Genomic DNA, 15,007 nt, shown 5'->3' with positions numbered 1-15,007 from the left:
CTGGTCGATCCCCATCAGAGAGAAACTACAGATACCAAAAGGCCATATGAGAGCCACCGAAGTGGTCATACTGAGGGTCAAGCAAAATACCACTAGAAACTAAAGAATTTGATCTACAAACTGTGTGAAAGAAAGTGAAGTGAATCCCGCAGTGAGAGGAAGCAAGGGAAGCAAATTCCAAGAGGGGCAAAGGCTAAAGTCCAGAGAAACAGGATGATGACAAACATGAACCTGACTGAGGGATGTCCCTTATGAACTGTTTGAAAAGGCAATGAGAAACTAAAGGCAAAAGAAATCCCGCTAAAGAGAAGAGAAGGGTCCAAGCCCGACCAATGGAAATCCAGCCTTACCCAAGTATTGACAATCAAGAGGGGTCTGAGCCCGATCGAGGGAGATCCAGGGGTGAAGCTATCATCCAAACTCCATTGAGAAAAGAACGAGTATATAAATTGCAGATAACAATACATGAGGGGTCAGTGCCCGGAAGAGGGGGATCCAGGGGTGAAGCCATCACCCTATGTGAACTGTGGTTGAGAATTGAGAAGGGTCGGCACCCAGAAGAGGGGGAGCCAGGGGTGAACCATTATCACCCCAACAAACTTTCATTTGGTTAAAGGAACTTTTGTTTTGTTATTTGAATACATCAGGTCCTCAAAGGCAGGAGACTTTCAAGTGAAACGAGACTTGGCCATCGATAATCCTGATAGCTGAAAGCTCGAGAGTTGAAAGCTGAACTGTCATCTCGTGCTGGGAGAGCTCGAGAGTGCGCTGTGCTCCATGATCCCACCTTCCCTCGTGCTAAAAACACTATTGCATCCTAACATATTTGAGAATACTTCTTTTCTTGAGAACTATCCCACACCCCTTTTTGTATTAGTTGTAAGATTTGGCAGTAGGTTTCTTAGTATAGGCCCTTTTATTTGACACAACGCCCCTAGGACTGCCTTATTTTTCATTTGATGGTTGACGCTTGTATCCATCTTAGATTTAGGTTTAGATTAGGTGTTTTTCCAACCTGCCTACATCATTGACTGTTCAATAAACACCCTTGAACTATGATCACTTGTGTCTGTCTTACTTGTTGCCACCATGAGTTTCTCACAGCACTCTCGATAATCATCTCTGACACGGTGAGTCAATTTCTTTCACGGTTCTGGACAACCTGTTGCGCTGCAATACACATCGACTCCAGCCTGTCCACTAGTTACCACCCGCACAAAGCTGGGCAAATGGAAAGGGTCAGCCAGATACTCTAACAATGCCTCAGATGCATACCAGATCAGACAGAACAAGACCAGTTGGACATCCTTTGGACAGCTGACTACGCGCACAAACACACTCCTCATGCATCCACAGTTTATTTGCCATTTGTTTGACCAGGCTGTAGCAGCAATAGTCCCTGCAGTGCACAAGTTGCACACCGACATACAGCGCACATTGGCACAGGCCAAGTAGAACCTCCAATTGGAAAAATACTCCTACTAGAAGTACGCATACAGGTCAAGGAAGAGGTGCTCCCCCATACCGCATTGGTTCCACCTGGGGTACCTAGGGCCATTCTCTGTCTCAGCCCTCGTAGGGGGGTCAGCGATATGTTTAACTCTACCTCCTGTGACTAATCCCAAGATGTGGTCACTTCTCTCCACGGGGGGGTCCCTTCGCATGAAGCCAGGGAGGTGAGGCGAAGGGGTGGTACTCTGGGGATCAGGGAGGACATCTCGGCAGAACGCGATACAACACCCTTCACCCTCCACCCACTTCCTTTTCCTCCCCTTAGTCCTTGAGGCCCACCTCCTCATCCCTCACTTCCATACCACAACTTCCATCTATATAGGTGAGACTGAGTACCCACAGTTACTGAGACGAGGAAGAGTAGGGATGACTTAATGAAGAGCTCCTTGACAGGTACTGAGGTGGGGGGAGTAGGTGCGTAACAATGAAGAGTCCTCCTAAGAACTTGAATGAGCATCCTAGCTGTCGTCGCTCATTTGACATAAAGACCGAGGAAGGACTTGCCTTTGTGTCAGACCCTCTGAGGAGGAGGATCTGCGAGTCTCAAGGACGTCCAGCTTGGAAGAGAGAGGTCCGCCAGACCAAGGAATTGGAAGAGCAGAGCTCCGGGTGGACTACGCGGTTGTGGCAAGATGTGGAACCTACCCAGAGAGGAGTGCTGCAGAGCCACTGCATACACTGTAGAAGCAACACAAGAACGCGAGAAGCCGAACAAGATGTCCGAGAAACACGCGACCGACGGAGAAGGACCGGCAGAGTCCCAGAAGGTACAAGGGCTGTCGGGATTGAGAAAAGGGGCATGAAACACCTCAAACCCGGGGTCTGGGACCCAGATATAGCCAAGGAGAATCTCCTAAGCAATTGGCCATATGATAATACCTGGCAGGAGAGTGATCTAGGTACATCAGTAACTAAATACAGAGGACAAAACCGCGTTGGGGACCTGCAAACTGAGGAAGAGATCCTCATTAGCCATCTGCCCCGACGAAGCCCTAAAGAAACCCGGGCCTGTGACCCGCACCATCAAGTTTATATATGAGAAAGGCCAGGAGAAGGGAAACATTCCCCCTGTTATTGTGAACTATGAAACTAAAGCCATGAAAGGCCAGGGCAAGGGAGTCATTCCCCTGGCATTGTAAAGTCCAGAAGCCAAGTGAAAAGAGAATCCAGGGGAAAGGAATTATACCTCCTGGCCTTGTGTAGGGAAAAACACTGAGAGCCAGACATCAAGAGAAGGAAGTCATTCTTCTGATAATTGAGTTTACAAGGAGGATCAAACCAGTGAGCCAGGGGAAGGAAGTCATTCCCTTGGCACGTGCTTAGCGTTATGAGAAACTCTGCTTACCTGGTTTGGCCCCTTTTGTGGGCTTAACGGGTACGCACCGGGCGTCACGCAAGAAATCTCAATTTACCTGGCCGCATGCAGGATACCAGACTCACCTATCACTGGACAGTTTGCGCATGAACCATGCCTGGCCACCACTTTACCAACCTTCTCCAAAGAACATTGGAGTGCACTACCTTACCTGGATCTACACTGTTCACTGATCATGGATTCGCTCTCAGCACATCTTATCATTCCTTCGCAACTGGGGAAAACAAGCTTTGGGACCTGCAAGATAGCCAGGGAAGCTATGGTTAGGAGCTTGCTATGAACATTTGAACATTGAACCAAGACCCAACACTCTGAGATAGGAGTACTACATTGCCCCTGCGCCAGCGGAAGTCAATGTCAGCAGGGCTACATCGTTAAACCCAGTGACGCAACTGGTTCAAGATACTTCTCAGCGCTTTCTCCCCTCCTTCTGGTACACAGTGGAGGGTACTAAGAGTACAAGGGAGGGGAGTTGGGGCAAGGGAGTCAGCACGCTCCTCATTACCATATCCGTGTTGCCCACCCTACAGTTGATGCAGGGTAAAACCTAGGGGCAAGGGCGGCAGTCACAGCTTCACAAGAAATAGAGGGAAGCAGCTGGTCAAACAACTAAACCCCTCCTTGACGGATCCCATTTGAGCTTTTTTGGGAAGCACTCTTGGGTTCTGGCAGGGAATGGCGAGGACCTCCACGGTGACCCCCACAGGACTTTGGGAACAGGTAATTATTACAAGGCTACTTACCTGGCCGCCATCTTGAGCTTTAATGTATGAATTTTAATTTATTTATTAAATGTTATGTTTTCAAGAGGGGGCACAAGATGAGATGGATAAGATATGTTTTGGTCTAACACATTTGTAATGGTTCCTACTTTAGTGTTTCATTTTGTGATAAATGGCCTAAGATCCTTCATTGAGATTATGACTTATACTGTGATGAATCTGATGGAATCATCACGGTTTTCCCCGGCGGTGACGACCTCCTATGTGGCCAGGGGATGGCAGCTACTACCTGAATCCTGGCCCTGGATTCGGTTATATTAGTGAGGAACACATAGTAGGAGACAACTACCCGGGAGATGTTATGACTTCATTGGAGGAATCCGTGTTCCCCCCACTTTCCTATGAACCTACAATCCCTAATGGCCTATTGTCAGATAATGACCCCTCCCAGCATCCCTGTAGAGTAAGTCAAGAAACCTTTTCTCTACATCATTCTAGTCAGCCCCCCACTTTCCACACACACCCATAACTCACATATAGCACCTTTTTGTGATGTGCCCTTTTGTAAAGTCCAGGGGAAAAACCATCCAGGAGTTAAAATCCCAAGGAAAGTTATGGACTATGAACTCCCATAGCCACTTAGGTACTGAGACAAGGAGGAGTACAAGGAAGTCTGTGCAAAGTGACAGGAACTCAAAGTACAACATGTGGACTTGTTTTTCCAAACCTGCAATCTGCGGGACATTCAAAAATGCAACCACACTATGGATGAGGGAGGTGCAGAGGCAGGTGCTGTGAGTAGTGAAAAGAGGCGTTTTCATCCACGCCGGTGCTCCAAAGCGTGTGGCACACCGAGAGAACTGGCATAACAGAGAAGTTCACCGGGACAGGGAGAGAGATGCTGCATGTGGGGACACCGGGAGCAATGTAGGAGGCCCTGGAGGTTTGGTTGCTCAGCTGGGCAGCAGACATCCCTCAGGGCCCAGAAGGAGAGTTGGCATGACAGCGCAGTTGCACTGGGCCCATGGGGAGCGTCTGTGCACTCCAACCTGGAAGGCAGAAGGAGAAGCCATAATGCAGAGGCGCAAGCAATGTTGGAGATGCTGGAAAAGACCAGTGAGGCTGCCCAAAGCAGCTGAGGACCCCGGGGCGTTCCGATAACCGCACCAGCAAGTGATTGAATGGTAATGCAGAAAAATTCAAATGCAAAATTTGTTTGCATGCAGTCACAGCAAAGTACAAATTCAACACTCAATAAGAAGACTAATTGATGCAGAAAATATACAAAGGCGAAGTAAGCTTGAATGCAGTCAAGTCAAACTACAAAGGTAAAGTTTATTCTAATGTAATCAAGGCAAAGTACATAGGCACAATTCAGTAAGAAGAATGTTTGAATGCAGACAAGATAAAGTATAAAGGTGAACCCCAATCCAATACAGATGCATGAGATGCCAATTGAGGGAGAAGTTTGAGCAAGTACATTAAAGTAAAGTAGTACCACAGACGGATATACCAAGTACCATATGGTATATGCGATTGTGGTATATTAAGGAACTGTGAACCACATGAGCGCTCTGGCAGGTGAATACCCCAGGCAGCTAGTGTTAAATTAGTGAACTGTGAAACACAAGTCCTGGCAGGCGAGTATACCAGCCAGGTGAATTTTACAGAGATCCCTGGCAGGCGAGTACCCCAGGCAGCTGGACATTTTATAAGAATTCCTGGCAGGGGAACAGACCAGGTAATCTGCAAAGATACAAGAACCTTTACAGAAAGACAGTTGCAGAACTTTTTGCTTGAACAGAACTTTAGTTGAACAAGAGCTTCTTGAGTCCAGTGAAGACACCAAGGAACCATTGGCATAATATAGCTCAGTGGTAATGCACTTGTCTTGGAAGCAAGATGACGCAGAGCAACACACGTTCGAATCCCATGTCCCCACTTATAAACCTCTTTGGTATTAAGTGTGTTATAAAAAAACAATTATAATTATAATAAGCTAAAGAGACATGTTGCCATCTTGCTTAAGACTACAGGGGAAGGGGACCCCCATTTGGATCCACAGGTCCTTTACATTGGAGAATATTTCTTGTTGGAGTCATTTTTACACTTTTTGATTATGAACGCTTTTTCTAACATCAATTTAAAGACATTACCTTGCACCTTTTGTTGTTTGTTTATAAGTGTGAGGGTCAGGATAGGTTGTCTTGTACACGAGGTCGTTCCAGTTACTGATAGCCCGACAAAGAATCCTTAGTTTTAGTTTCTAAGTAGGGAAGTTCCTCTTAAGAATGGGGCTAGAGTGGACGTATTTCCAACCCATTTTTATTTAATAAGTCTTTACTTAAGAATACAGCATCCTTGTGTCAGTTTTTTTTTTTTAATTTCTGACCCCTCACAATACCTGTTCATTGACACATGCATTTTCAATTTTGTAAGCCTATTCAATTTTGACCAGAAATAAAAATGAATAAGTGAGCCTATAAAAAAAAACTCTGCATGCTGTGAGTTCCCAGAACACATTGAGACAGTGGGAAACGCAATAAACTGAAATTTGAAGTCACAGTTCCCAGAGAAAATTGGGAAAATTGGTGAAGTATTTCATTACATGAGGATTCACCAGGATAAACAATGCATGGTGTAACCTGAAGTACAACGTCCCAATAAAAACTATGTAGAAGAGTTGCAGCAACTCAAACACAAGCATTCGAACTCCAGACCACCTGGCTTTTTTACTTAATCGTTGTTGCAAAATCCTCACCAAAAGTACACGCTGTGATCTTGTATGTTGCATTATAGTTTCTTCTTGCGATTTGTGGTCAGCTGAGTTAAGTCTGTCTGGCATGTCTTTTCACTCCCTTCCAGAGCTCTCGCAATCATCAGAAATCTTTGTTCTGCAGAATTAAAATGATAACTTCCCCTTCTTTCAGGAAGAGCACAATCTTGGGCAAAGGGGTTTTAATGGCATCTAAACTGTATAATAGTTTACAATCGTACATAAAGACCCAATCCAACTATCTATGGTTGGGCAAATATATAAAAACATATATATGCACTGACTTTGACAATAAACTTAGCTGCGCAACCACTATAAAGACCTAATTATTAGAAAACGACAAATAGCAGATTTTCAGCCTAGCACAATCTATAATGGCCTCTCTACGGCAGTACATGGTTGGCTGACTTAGCTTTATGCTTGACGGTCACTAATGGGTGCAAAATCCAAAGGCCATCTCCTTCAGCAGGGGAATGAGCATTTTTGCTAAATAATAAAAATGAATGTCATTTCAAATGCGCGAGCTGGTTTTAGGATATTTATGGTGTGACGAATCTGAAGATGTTCCTTCTCCCCTAGGGGAGACCTTTCCCATGGGGCCAGGACGGTGCGTCCACAGTAGAATAGTCCCCCCGGGGGTGGTGCACAGAGGGAAGATCTTATGGGGGTTATACGATTAGGGACAACAATGTTCAAAACACACCGTATGCCCCCACGTATGTACACCTAACCCTTTTCCAATGATCAGGCCTCCCCTCCCTTAATTTGATAAGGCCAATATCTGTTATTGCCAAGTTAGTCAACTACTTGACAAGATTCAAACCTTAGAAAATGCAAAGTATGTTACATCTCTACGGCATGTACTGAGAAGAAGATGCCCACAAGTCCAATGATTACTCTGGAGTAGCAGAATTAATGAGCGCTCTAGCTTCTCAATGAACATGATTGGCCCATCGCAACTCCCTTTTTCAATGTGAGAGTTTAAACATCCCACAGCTGAGATGCATCAGGAGAGCGAATCACCAAGGAGGAAACCAGTGAGCTGTGCAGCGGTGAAAGGGACGAGAGCCAGCAGGAGGGAAGCCGGGAGCAGAGATGGAGAATGTGAGCAAGGTCCCAGAAGGAAGGACTGCTTGTGTTGCTGCTGCGTGGAACCTCCAGCATCCAGAGCACACCAGCAAAGCATCCAGGTGAGAGGATGCACCGCAGAGGAGAAGCAGATGCCAGAAAAGCCACTGCCGGCTGCGACAAAACCCTGAATGTAACCGGAGCCTCCAGTGACACAGCAGCTGCTCGGGAAACATTACCTACCAGAAGGTAGCAAATGGGTACGTGGGTTACCTGAGTGGTGTGTGATGTCTGGGGAAGAAAGGAGGTGAAGGTGGAAGCCAGATTAAGAGGGTCTGGGAACGAAGTGCAAGTCTGGGACATGCATCCATATGAGAAACATAGCTAATCCGAATATTGCGAGTCTGGGCCTGGTAACCAAAAACAGATCTGCGTTGGGACTGTTGCTTGGCAGGATGGTAAACCAAGCAACTGTGAATGGGATCTATGTGATCACTGCACGGGCCAAAATGTCGTCTACGAAAAAATGTCGAATATGAAAATTAAGCCGCCTCCCCACTAACCCTTTACTCATGATTACTTGACCAGCACACACCTACCTTATTTCCCTGTGCCTCGACTTGCCCCTCTCCCTGCGACATCAGTTCCCTCTCCCTACTATCTCTAACGTAGGTGGGATCTGCCAACGCATGGTCCTTTTTTCTCTTTTTTAATTCTTTTTTTCAACTTTGTCCCCCGCAATGCATGTAAAGTAAGCAGCAGACACCCCCGTAATCTCTGAACCCATTATACCGTTCAAGAGGAATGGGGGATACTCCTGCAACCCACGCTCCCCTTGTTCGGTATAATGTGATTCGCCGAATGCGCAGTGAAAGCACATTCGGCTTTTCTTTTTGGTATTCTCTCGCAATACCCTGTGAATGTTAAGTGAATGGGACTTGCACCCAAAGCGGGACAGTCCATGAGAAGTCAAAAGCTTGGCAGGAGAGAATACCAAGCTGGTTTGAATATTGCAAGTCTTGGACCCGCACCCAAATAAGAAGTTTATGAAAAGATAATTGCTTAGCAGGTAGTGAACCAAGCAGCTAAATTGTGAGTCTGGGACTTTCACCCAAAAGAGGGACAGTGCATAAGAGGACATTTGCTTTGCAAGGAAGAAACCAAGCCAATCTGAATACTGCAAGTCTGGCACCTGCACCCAAAATAAGTGTATAGTACATTGTGCAAACAAATCCTATGCTTGGCCAAAGGAATGTGCCAAGTTGGTGGGATTAATAGGAGAATCAAAAGGAGTATTTTTTTCTTGTGAATTGCCTATTGACATTTGGTTAAGCAAGTACAAGCCTGAGAGAAACCAAATGGAAAGTGCAGGCCTGAGAGGCCCCGAAATGAGAGACCTTAGAGGCCCCAAAATGGTAGAAAACCTATTAGGATTCTAGGGGAAATTATAACCTTAGTGTTACACTTTTTGAACATTTCTTTATTTTTGCCACTTGTGATTCCCCGAGAAACTGGGAACTTTTCTGTTGGTTGGATCTACACAGAACACTTTACTTTAGGAAGAGATCATCCTTGCACAGCTGGTTTAGGTTATTATTGTTTGAAACAGTTAGTTTTTTTCTCCTTTTTTTAGCTACAACAGTGACAGACATAATGATTTGGACATTCTGACAATTTCCTTAGTTTTTTTTCGTGGCAGGGAAACCCCTCTTAGTTTTAGGGGCAGAGAGACATTTTTCCAACCACTTTTTCATATAATAAAAGTCTCTACCCAAAAACATGCAACTATTGTGTCCAAGCCTTACCTCTGCACCATCATAATGGGTAGAATGGACCAGGCCTTCTGCCATTGTAAGATTCTCAAAATATATTCTCTTTTCTTTGGTTTATTGACATACAAATAGCATAGCGTAGCTAGTCCATTACTGTGGACGATATTTAAGAAACTTGCGCTCCCCCGCCTTATTGACATTAATTGTGTATTTATATTCTTAGAATTCTGTGGTCATTAGGTATGGTCATGGAGAAGGGGTTTTACCGTCCTTTTCCATTACTGTAGGAGTGCATCAGCGGTGTGTTTGCACCAATTTTGTTTCTCCTTTTTATTAGTGATCTGGCTACAATAACATCCGAACTGTAGGCAGATGCGCCAAATGAATATGAGTGGAATATAGCTCTTACAGATAATTTCACAGTAATTTCTAGAACTCTGAGCGGTTTGCAAAGAAAATTACGGGCCATGGATAACTTTTGCAAAAAGTGTGAAATGTCTTAAATATTTCCAAGAGACTGTAGTCATGGCTTGTCACACCAATAAACAACATAATGTTGGGGTCTTTTTGAATGATAAGATCATCCAACAAGTTCCTTGCCTTGATTGTTTAGGAATTAGATTTGCTTGATTGTAAGGTGGTCCGAGCAACTCTCTAAAAGCACTTTAATTCCTAAAAGGCATATTGGTGTAACGCTTTCTCTGGCTCAGTATTTTTAGGGACATGCTACTTTGTCTGCTGTAGAGGTGTATATAAATCTCAAGTTTGTATAGCCATTTTGTAGGGTACTGAATTGTATGGTTCGTGACCCAGCCAATTGTTGAGGGTGAAGTGTAAGGGAGGCATGGTATCACTCATACAATAGCTACACGTTTCAAAATCTTTATCATCTTTTTGGGGTTTGGAGAAACTCCTGCTCTGCCCTATAGCTAAGATGGGAGTAATGTCTACAATCAAATAATAAAGAAAATACAGTCCTAGTCAGTCTATGTCAAATCAAAATGGCATATACTAACAAAACCTAATGCCTGCCCTATATCTTATACAGAACGTATGTAAAGGGTAATGTGTATGCAAAGGAAAGTCCGTGTTCTAACATAAAGAATCAATATGGTTGAGTTCCCACGTTGGACAGCACAAAGTAAGGCTTCCCCTGTAAATAGGATGACACACTCTGGCTCAGGCTCTCAAAACAAAGGCAGTTCAAAATGTGGATCAAGGCCTGCTTGACCTTCCCTGTTAAAGTCACTTATTCCATCTTTCAAATGTTATTTCACAGTTCAAGAAATGTTCACGCAGGTCTCCCTCGGTCAGACTCTGACCTCGCAATCGCAGCACTTGCAGGGGTTCCCTTCCACAAACTTTATTCACATTCGTTAGGGGTTCCCTTCCCCTAACTTATCACACTTCTGGTCTCCCTCATTCTGGTTCGGACCTTTCACTGATGTTGAAGACTTTCGAATGTGCAAGGCTTGACCTCTGCAGTACCACTTTGACTTTCTCTTCAGCTCACACTCTTGTGTTATTTGCCCCAGTGTCTCTTGGTAGTTCAGTACCATAAGCACAAATGTTTATAGAAATCTATCTCTTAAGTCATTTGTTCACTTTGTTGCTACATAACAAGATATCACATATTTCGCGGAGACTTTCGAGTAGGTTATTTCCTGTCGCCAGACCACTCCGCTACTCTGTATCACTGGCTTCACAGTTATAAGTAAGTTAAAGTTCACCACCGGTCTGCCTTCCTTCGTATCTCATCAGCACATGTGCAGCCTTCAGTTGTCAGATCTACTGTTGCAACTTCAATCTTTCCTTAACACACTCCAGCCTTTCATGTCGTTGGCTAACTCACTGGCTGCGTGCATTCCTTTCTTGTCTTTGATGCTTTTATTCACGAGTCAAGGTTAATACCACATGCTGGGCTTCGCCTCCCCAACTCTGTTATTCACGCTGGAGGGTCGCTGTTGTCCTTGAAACACAATGCAGTCTACTTGTCTATTTGTCCTGCGTTTCCCTACCCTTTTTTCTCATCCCTCGATCAGTAATTCTGCTGCAGTGGGTTCGTCTTTGACCCGGAAGATCTACTCCTTCTCGTGTTCCACCTTGCTCAGAGTGTGTAGCAGCGTCTCGCGTGCAGGCAAGCCCTGCTAAAGTCAAATGGCAATCATATTACAAGCATGGTGTGAGAGTGACTGTGCAGAGGTTCTTGATTGGATGAAGTATACACAAAGTATACACATGAAGTATACACATACACATTGTAATTCAATGTTGATAAAGGGAGGGCAGGGCAGGAAAATTAACGTGTGCAGTAAAGAATAAAATATGTGCGGCTTCAGAGTCAAAGGTGCGCGACCGGAGAGCCGCGTGGCTTACAGGGAACCTTAATGCTGGGTATGCTGTGTATTCCTTGTCTAGCAGGGTTTGTCTTTTTTTGAGGCAGATGAAGGTCTCAGTCAAATTAAGGTGTAGTTCTTTGGCTATTTAACTAGGGGTAGGCAGCTGTGGGAAGGGTTGTGATGAATCCACTTGCACAAACGGCAGACACATAGGCCTATGATATCAAGTTTAATGCATGTTTTCTCTTCACAGGTTGTTCCACATGTCCTGTGGAAAATGGCGAGTTATCCTGCTCAAGAGAGTTAATGGCGTCCTTGATTATAAACAACTCTCCTGCCACTGAGACAGGTAAAGTACTGTAAAGAAAAACACATTTTTCATTATAATTGATTTCTCTCCTTTTGAAGTTTTAGCGAATTACATGCAAATACAGTATTCGTCATCAATATCTTTGACATGGACTGACACGTGCTGTAACCTTTGCCAAGATAAAAGGCCATGAGTCTCTGCAAGCAGCCTCATATGCGTTTATTTTTCCCCCCAATGTAGATAGGCGTAAATGGGTAACTAACTGCACCACTCTGCTCTCTCCAAGGTGTGGTCCTAGACTCAAAATGTACAACCCAACTGCGAGCCCAACTTCAAGGTTTTAGGCATAACCAATATGTTGCAATTTTTACTGCCTTGCAGCATAGGCACACACTGCCATTCCCAAGATGGTGCCTGGATGAACTGTGTTGAGGTTAACCTTATATATGCTTTGCATGCTTCAGAAGCACAGCGTTGGGGTGCAGAGGTTTGCACATGCGACTTGTAAAAGGGAGCAGCTATTGGAGCTGGGTTCAAAAATGTCATATGGAATATTTCACTGGATCCGTGGGCGCTAATTTACTGCTTCCCTCCAGTGATCTGTTGAGTGATTGAGATATTCCGAGTATGGGAACCATAGGGGGTGTAAAGGACAAAACACTGGAATGCCACTTCACCACGCCTTGCAAGATCACTCGGTGTAAAGCTACTGGATTCCTAACTCCAGTGGGTGTCGCAGTGTCTCAGCCTTAGTGCGATGTTTGTGATTCTTTTCTGGACTGATAACAAAAAAAAGCTTTCACCAATACACACTCTATTTTTAAAAACTTTTATTTATTTAGCTTGGCAGCACAAGAACAGGCGAACAACATTCAAGGCAAGTACAACCCAGTAGTAGTGCAGGCAACACAGGTACAGAGAGCCAATATACAACTTGATTATGGACAAGATGAACATAAGCAGGGTGGGTGCGGGGCTGGGGAAGCAATATTTCAGGAGGCTATGAGGGAACGGGGGGGAGGGGAGAACCGAAGACTCAGTATCTGAGGGGGTGACCAAGGAGGTCATATAGGATCGAAACTTTGACCAAACGTCTCTGGGCCTCGAGTGAGTTGGTTGTTGCACAGCCCAAGATTCTTCAGTATCCGAGGCACATGTAGGCGTCCTGAGCCACTGCGCATAGGTGGGTGGTGCAGGACTGGGCCAGCAAAGTAAAATGCAGCGTATTGCAAGTAGCATGCAGAGGCCGGCCAGGAGGAGCCGTTGCCGTGGCCTCCCAACCCTAAGATGGCTGCCGCAACACGGAGCTACTTTTGTTGATCTTGGTTGCTCAGCAACCTTCCCTGCTCCGTACTAATAGGCCGTAAGGTGAACTGTAGGCAGAAGCCAGCCCACCTCACCTAAGGCCCACAGAACCCAAGGCCCCCTTACTGTCTGCACCGGCAGTACGGCGCGGGTCGCTCCCGCCGTGACTTCCTAGCCTCTTGTCCATTCCCATGAAGGGGGAGAGTGCTGGAGCACTACTTCCAAAGACCACGATCGACGTGATCACACAGCCTCGAGGCACTCCACAGGTACCTTTAGTTGACCCATCTGCCTACTTGGCCATAGACATCTTGTATTTTATTGCCATGCGCAGCTTCATTACTACCTGTGTCCTGAGATTTGCTTTTTCTCAGCACTCGTAAAGCCTGTCACGCACGTTCCTCCCTTTCCAAGCCGGCCCGCGTCTCTTTGGCTACCTTTATACACAATGTTCTGCATATGTTACCAGTACATGCAACTTGCTAGCACTAGCTGTGATTCTGTGCCCTGCCTACCAGTTTATTCTGTATTTGTGCAAAGCTTGCCTACACTATTACTGTGTTTGTCCTACTCCGTGTCTGCCTATGCCCATGCTAGCTAATTAAATTGCCCTTTGCACAGCGTGGTCTCTGCGCCACTTCTGATCGGCTGCCATTCTAGGCCTACTGCATTAGCTTCTTACCAGTCAAATTGAACTGTACCCATTGTGTCACTTTGGCCGATTGCCAATCCTTTGTTTATAGCATGTATCCAACGCATTCTTGCTTATATTCCATGCAAGTCGTTCTCAATTGCTTCTTGCTTAGCTTGATCACTGTACCTTTTGATTGGATGCTTCTCTAGACCTGCCGCATTCATGCCCTCCTAGTCAAACAGACTGCATTTACTGTGACCCACGAGGCATCTGACTACCTAGCCCTCTCACTGCGCATCTACAGGCCACCACCCGATGCCGCTATTTGTACCTGCTTGCCAGCATATCCTACCTCTTATTGCACTCACCTGCACAATCAGTTTTGACCTACTGCCTAGGCAGAGAACTTCAGTTCTACCCCTACTCCACTCTACCCTCCAACTCGGCCCTTAAAATGCACTTATCCTCACCTGATAGTGCACCAAATCAAGCACCCCTATCCTGCTGACATTTCGCCACATACTTATTGCTTACCTATCATATCCTAACCTAGTCACAGCTCCTCACCGTCACCGCTCAGTTCTACGTCTCGCCCACCACCACAACCAGTATAATGACATTTCCTGAACAACCTATCGCGCTCATGACCGGTTCTAACCCTTATCTAAACGATCCAGCCCTCTGGCTACTACATTTCGCCACCCAACACCAACCAACCATGCCCTACTAGCATTAGAAATTTCAGGCTAGGCTCGTGCTTGCGCAACCTACCTCTACACCAACCTATAACAATCAACAATTCCGTTACACCCGCTAGACACCACACTACGCCTGTCAGAGGCACTTTGAACCCGGCTGCGGGCTCCTCTCTAACTCAGGCACACACCCCGAACAACTGTACACCACTGCTTCATCACATAATATTGACCTCTCCTAAACACTCCAGTCAACCCTGCGCCTCATCAGTCAGAAACCTAAGACTAGCCTCTAGGTGTCGCCACTGGTCCTACCACTCGATCAACCCTACACTCGACATAATCTCAAACTCCAGCGACAGCAAAACCACGGCCCACTCGGCTCCTAAAATTTGACTCTCCTCCTCTTGTTCACAATGCATCCATGGCCCCTAAACTCAAAGGCGCGCTCATCAACGCACGCTCCATCCCTGCGCACGCCTTAGATATTGCAGATCTC

The 15,007-nt window shown here is 45.6% G+C and overlaps 1 protein-coding gene across 6 annotated transcripts in view; it reads left to right on the top strand.

The window, feature by feature from the left end:
• GPR155 (G protein-coupled receptor 155) overlaps positions 1-15,007 on the top strand; it is a 1,263,615-nt gene that overhangs the window by 941,163 nt on the left and 307,445 nt on the right. For all 6 annotated transcript variants that reach the window (XM_069616249.1, XM_069616248.1, XM_069616250.1 and 3 more), the window contains one exon: positions 11,818-11,913. In XM_069616249.1, the coding sequence (XP_069472350.1) occupies positions 11,818-11,913 (96 nt within the window). The remainder of the gene's footprint in view (positions 1-11,817; positions 11,914-15,007) is intronic.

Source organism: Ambystoma mexicanum, chromosome 9 (assembly GCF_040938575.1).
Source record: "Ambystoma mexicanum isolate Mex_15411 chromosome 9, UKY_AmexF1_1, whole genome shotgun sequence".
Lineage (NCBI taxonomy): Eukaryota > Metazoa > Chordata > Amphibia > Caudata > Ambystomatidae > Ambystoma > Ambystoma mexicanum.
Note: the sequence above shows the minus strand (reverse complement) of the source record. Positions and strands in the feature narration are given on the sequence as shown.